Source organism: Humulus lupulus, chromosome 8 (genome assembly GCF_963169125.1).
Source record: "Humulus lupulus chromosome 8, drHumLupu1.1, whole genome shotgun sequence".
NCBI lineage: Eukaryota > Viridiplantae > Streptophyta > Magnoliopsida > Rosales > Cannabaceae > Humulus > Humulus lupulus.
In genome coordinates this window covers 35311624-35318095 of record NC_084800.1, presented here as the reverse complement: position 1 = coordinate 35318095, position 6472 = coordinate 35311624, and the positions used below count along the sequence as shown (strand labels likewise).

The 6472-nt window shown below is 34.0% G+C and overlaps 1 protein-coding gene across 1 annotated transcript; it reads left to right on the top strand.

Annotated features, from left to right (window-relative positions):
- The first annotated feature begins 397 nt into the window (after positions 1 to 397).
- On the top strand, positions 398 to 3618 carry LOC133796768 (1-aminocyclopropane-1-carboxylate synthase-like). Its single transcript, XM_062234418.1, has 4 exons — positions 398 to 626; positions 867 to 998; positions 1131 to 1291; positions 2168 to 3618. The coding sequence occupies exons 1-4, from the start codon at positions 453 to 455 to the stop codon at positions 3270 to 3272; spliced, it is 1572 nt and encodes a 523-aa protein (XP_062090402.1). The 5' UTR covers positions 398 to 452; the 3' UTR covers positions 3273 to 3618.
- Positions 3619 to 6472: the final 2854 nt, after the last annotated feature.

Genomic DNA, 6472 nt, shown 5'->3' with positions numbered 1-6472 from the left:
TCTCTTCTCAATTTCTTCAAATTTTCCCACCTTACTTTCTCACTCTTTATTTTTCAACATTTTTTCTTTCAAATTATTTTATTTCGTTATTTATTACAAATTTTTAAAAAAAATTTATATTTATAAATATATTTGTTAATTTTTTATTTAAAATTTAATAAAAATAAAACTAAAAAATTATTTTTAAAAAACATTAACCAAACACTAATTATTATTTTAAAACTTCAAAAACTGTTTTGTTTTGTGTTCTCATTTATTAGAACACAACTTTGTTTTTATATTACTCCCAAATCTGCATGCTTTCTATAAATACCGGTTTCCTCCACTTCATTCATCCACCAAACTCGATTCTTGCAATCTTATTCTTCCACACACCACCCCAAAAAGCTCCACACACACAGATATATATATATATATATTCATATAGCAATAGTATAAATAAGAAAAGAAAAATGACGAGATTAGGAAGTGAGAAGCGTCAAGTACTTCTTTCGAAAATTGCGACCAACGATGGACATGGTGAGAATACACCATATTTTGATGGCTGGAAGGCCTACGACCGAGACCCTTTCCACCCTACCAATAATCCTGGGGGCGTTATCCAAATGGGTCTCGCAGAAAATCAGGTATATACATATATATTTCACTGTTGATGAATTTCTTTGTTCTGTTCTTCTTCGTTTTCTTAATAAAAACTTTTTTGAGGGAGATAGTATTTTCTGTTTTCTCTCCTCACATTTCCTACTCCTGCAGCTTTTGTTTACGAGTAACTCATAACTTGTAATGCGAAAAAGTAAAAAAAAAAAAAAAAAAAAGAAGATGATGAAATTGGTTATAACATATATGTTTGCTTGAATTGATCTCAGCTCTGCTTCGACTTGATTGAAGAGTGGATTAGGAATCATCCTAAAGCCTCTATTTGCACGGCTGAGGGCGTTCATGAGTTCAAGAACGTGGCCATCTTCCAAGATTATCATGGTTTCTCAAAGTTCAGAAAGGTACGTACGTAAAATCTGGAAATAAAGATGCAGAGACTTAATGGGCTTTTTTTTAATTTTTAGATTTTGTCGACAGGATTATTATTATTTGATTTTGGCAATTTATTCACTCTCTATATATTTTTAATTCAGGCAATTGCTAAGTTCATGTCAAAAGTGAGAGGTGGTCGCGTCACATTCGACCCAGACCGTATAGTGATGGGCGGAGGAGCCACCGGAGCTAATGAACTCGTTATTTTCTGCCTTGCCGACCCGGGCGATGCTTTTCTCGTTCCCTCGCCTTATTACCCAGCGTACGTACCTACCACTCTGTTTCTTTTAATATAAAAATAAATACTATATATTCGTACTTATCGTATCTAATTTGATCCTATATTATAAATTAAATACGTATTTAAAATTTACTGCTAAAAAGGAAGGAATTTTTTAATAATATATACTTTTAAAAAAGAAGCTTAGAATGAATGAAGAAAAGAAAAAATCTTCGTTATTGGAATTTCGTAAACCAAAATTTCTGACATTCTTTAAGATTTGCTTAGACTAGTTATAGTTTAAGCAATGTTCAGTGATTGATTTTGACTATATATATATATATATATGTAGATTAGTCAAGGAAACTAATCAAACATTAAAATATATTAAAACATATATACCATATATAGACTTCATAAATGTATTGTTTTTCTTCCTCTTAAAAGTAGGAGTAATGAGTATTATGTATGACTTTTGGTTATTTACAAGACCAACCCACCTCTGAAGCCTAGACCATTCTTAAAATTGGTAAACTTCCCCATAAAAAGTCAAAGTTCAAAGCCAATCGTGAAGTTCCCATTTGACAGAATAAATTTTTATGTATTTATGTTTGGACAAATCCCAAAACTCTTTTTTTGTTTAATAACTTTGTTCATTCTGTTTCGGGCCCTACTAACTTTTTTAGCGCATGACTTTCTAAAAACGTCATGGATGAAATCATAATTAGCTAATTGATAATATTAAGATTTATCACACTTAAATTAGAGTCAACGCACGTAATAATTATGACGATTGGAATACATGAAACTTCGTTACGAAGCTTTTAATTTTTTTCTTAGATATATGCAAATTATTTTCCATGTAATAATTTCAACGTACTAATGAGATAGTGATCACATTTGCAATCAAAATTGCAGTTTTGTCCGTGATTTGGGATGGCGAACCGGCGTAAACATAATTCCAGTTCCTTGCGAAAGCTCCAACAATTTCCAAATAACCAAACAAGCCCTCGAAGAAGCATACGAGAAGGCCCAAAACGACGGAGTTAATGTCAAGGGACTCCTCATAACCAACCCATCAAACCCTCTTGGAACGACAATCGACAGAGCTACACTCAAAAGCCTGGTCACATTCGTAAACGACAACAACATTCACTTGGTCTGCGACGAGATCTATGCGGCCACAGTCTTCAGGTCTCCCGAATACGTGAGCGTTTCCGAGGTCGTTCAAGAGATGGGAAACGACAACGTTAACAAGGACCTAATTCATGTCGTTTACTCCCTGTCTAAGGACATGGGCCTTCCGGGGCTCCGAGTGGGGATTGTCTACTCTTACAACGACGCTGTCGTCAGCTGTGCACGAAAGATGTCTAGCTTCGGATTAGTGTCGTCGCAGACTCAGCACATGCTGGCTGCGATGTTGTCCGACGACGATTTCGTGTCGAAATTCCTGGCCGAGAGCTCGAAGAGGCTGGCCAGGAGGCACGCTCACTTCACCAAAGGGTTAGAGAAAGTAGGCATATCTTGTCTCAAGGGCAACGCGGGACTCTTCTTCTGGATGGACTTGAGACATCTTCTTAACGAGCCATCTTTCGAAGCAGAAATGGCGCTTTGGCGCTTGATCGTGTACGATGTCAAGCTAAACGTCTCCCCAGGATCATCCTTCCATTGCCCCGAGCCAGGATGGTTTAGGGTTTGCTTTGCCAACATGGAAGACGCCACCGTTGACATTGCCCTTCAAAGGATTCACTCATTAGTCGGGAAAAAGGAAGCCGCGCCTGCCGACCAAGATCAGTCAACTACAACAACGACGACAACCACGAGCACGACGACTACGACAACAACTACAACAACGACAACGACAACGACGAAAAGAAACGCTTGGCGTAATTCTAACCTGAGGCTTAGCTTTAATAACGCAAGGAGATTTCACGATGAAGCCTCAAGTGGTTTTATGTCAGCTCATATGATTTCCCCTCATTCTCCAATGCCTCATTCTCCACTTGTTCGTGCTCGGAATTAAAATATTCATGATATGGAAAGAAAGAATTAAGGAGTGCTGATCAGTCCGTAGTGGTTTCGAACGACACAGTAAAATGAGCATTCAATCAATTAATTGACCGAACCAAGTAGAAGTTAATCATATTATTAAATAAGGTTTGGTTATTAGCTAATAAATTATCATCTATAAATAAAATAACGTCTGATTTAATGTAACATGATATATATATGTTGGATAATTTTTTTTTTTTTTGATAGCTGTAACTATATGTATGTATGGCTTGATGTTGTTTTCTCTCCCATATTGTTTGGAGCCAGTAAAAGGCTTTTTTATTTTTTATTTTTAATGGGAGAGGCTTAAAAGGTACGTATGATGGAAAAAAAATCTGATGTCTTAATTTCCTATCCCCTCCATGTCCTATCAATTATTTTAAGACACATTATATATTTATAATGTTAATATAATTGGAAAGACAGAAAATTATAAAGAATTTAAATATATATTAAATAAATAAATAAAGTGTCTTAAACTAATTAGTGAGACATAGAGAGGATAGGAAATTGGAGACAGCAGATTTCTTTTCCGTATGATGTCTAATCGATGTGTTTGCAAGTGTTTCAAGATTTATTTCATTATATGTGATAATCAATTATTTTGCACGTGTCTTTATCTTTATTGGAGTACCCGGTTTTTAATGCATTCGATAATGCGCAGCCCTTATTTACTTACTGCTGGTGTTTTTTTTATTATATGCACGTGTTCCTTTTAATCAATTTATTCTATTATGATTCAGAGAAAGATATATAACCCGGTGGAATTTTATACACTCGGCCAGTACCTTGGTTTTAGTTGAATATTATTTTAATAATAAACACAGCTGTATTAAGGAGGAATTTGCCAAAATTGCAAAATGGCTTTTTTATTTTAATTAATTTTTATAGTTATTACATTTTTTTTAAATATGATGAAGTGGCAAGATTTGTAAACAAAATAAGCATAATATGTATAACAAAACCCTAAGTAATAGTCCATCATCTTCCTCCATTCCTCCATTCTCTTTCACATACCTCTCTCTCTTCTTCTCCATTGAAGACATTACCTTCATTCTACCGTAAAAAGTTTGCCGGCGACGAGCTCCGACCACCCTCATTGACGACAAGATTTTGGCTGGTATTTATTTTCTTTTACTTATTTCCACAGTAATTTCACTTTCACTCATTTCCTTACTCTCTTATGCTCTTTCTTTTGAAGAAAATATAATGGAATCAACTACATTTTGTCAGTTGTCATCAAATGAACAAGTAAGATTATGATTATAGTTTAATGAATTAGATTGATTAAGATTATGAGTTTAATGGATTAGAATAATTTTGATTTTGAGAAAATTGATGTATAATTTAAAAAAAGTGAAAATTCTATAATTTTAAGTTTATTTTCATTGTTAGAGTTCATCACTGTTCTGAAAATTATATGAATATTGGGTTGAAAATTACACTAAAAGACCATATGTAACTCATAGAGTCGCCTATTGCAATTAAGGGTCTTTTAGGGTCGCTTAGTGTATTTTAACATAAAGAATAAAATTGAACTAAGCGACCCTCAGGGTCGCTTATGGTCGCTTAGTGTATTTTAACATACAGAATAAAATTAAACTAAGCGACCCTCAGAGTCGCTTATGGTCGCTTAGTTCAATTTTATTTTTATGTTAAAATACACTAAGTGACCATCAGGGTCGCTTAGTTCAATTTTATTCTTTATGTTAAAATACACTAAGCAACCTTTGCCAACCCTGAGGGTCGCTTAGTTCTTTTATTCTTTATGTTAAAATACACTAAGTGACCATAAACGACCCTGATGGTCGCTTAGTTCAATTTTATTCTTTATATTAAGCGACCCTGTGGGTCGCTTAGTTCAATTTTCTTCTTAGTTGTTAAATACACTAAGCGACCTTTGCGACCCTCTGGGTCTTTTAGGGTCACTCAGTTTAATTTTGTTCTTGATGTTAAAATACAATAAGCGACCTTTGCGATTCAGAGGGTCGCTTAGTTCAATTTTCTTCTTAGATGTTAAAATACACTAAGCAACCTTTGCAGCCGTTTGGGTCTCTTAGGGTTGCTTAGTTCAATTTTCTTGTTGATGTAAATATACACTAAGAGACCTAACCCAACTTAGGGTCACTTATTTCAATTTTCTAATAAATTTTTGCACTTATTATTTACATTGTATTTTGTTTGTTTGGCAAATTTCAGATTTCTAGAACTATTTTGACAACAGAGCTTCCTTGTGTCCCGAGTGTTATTATGAATGAAAATGTTCAAACGAAATCTAAAGTTACCATTAGATCTTCAATGCAAATATTTGAAAAAATAAACTCTTGGTTATCAAGAACTAACAAGATTGTTTTTAGAAAATATGGTCAGTTGGGTCATTTGTTGGACCTCCCTTGGAAAGGGAAGTTTTGGGGGACCTTATTGCACCAGATAATTGCAAGGAGGATAAATTGTCAAAAAAAGCATGAGTTGTGGTTTTTGATAAATGGCAAACCTGTGAGATTCTCTATCCAAGAGTTTGCAATAGTATCTGGATTATACACTGGTGGAGAATTAATACTAGAAGAACTAAATGTGGTTTCATCAAACAACAATTTAAAGAATAAGTACTTTAAGGATAGGTCTATAAAAATAGAGGATGTAGCAAATGTGCTAGATAATATACCAAAAGAAGAGAGAATGAAAGGCAGAGTGAAGCTGTGCTTTATCTACCTACTAAGTGATTTTTTGTTAAATTCAAGTGCCGGTACTACAATAGATTTATTTTGGCTACGACTAGTGGACAATATGGAAATATTTGATAAATATCATTGGTGGAGGCTGGTATATGAGAAGATTATAGATCAAATCACTCGTGTAAAGTTCCAGAAAGATCATAATAAAGATATTATCAGGTGGAACTTCAGATGTTGTCCTTGGATATTTCAGGTAAAAAAAATCTAAAATTTTGTATCTAAATTTTGATAAGTATGGCTTATCATATGTTTTTCATGCTTATAATTTTTGTTTTGATTCTTATAGATATGGATCTGTGAAGCAATGCCAAAATTGGGAGAAATGATTGGACAAAGAAATCTAGGAAATCATATTCCACGATGGATTGGTTGGAAAATAAATGTTAAGGTCCAAAATATCACAGTTGCAAGAATATCCAAAGCAATAGAAGAAGAT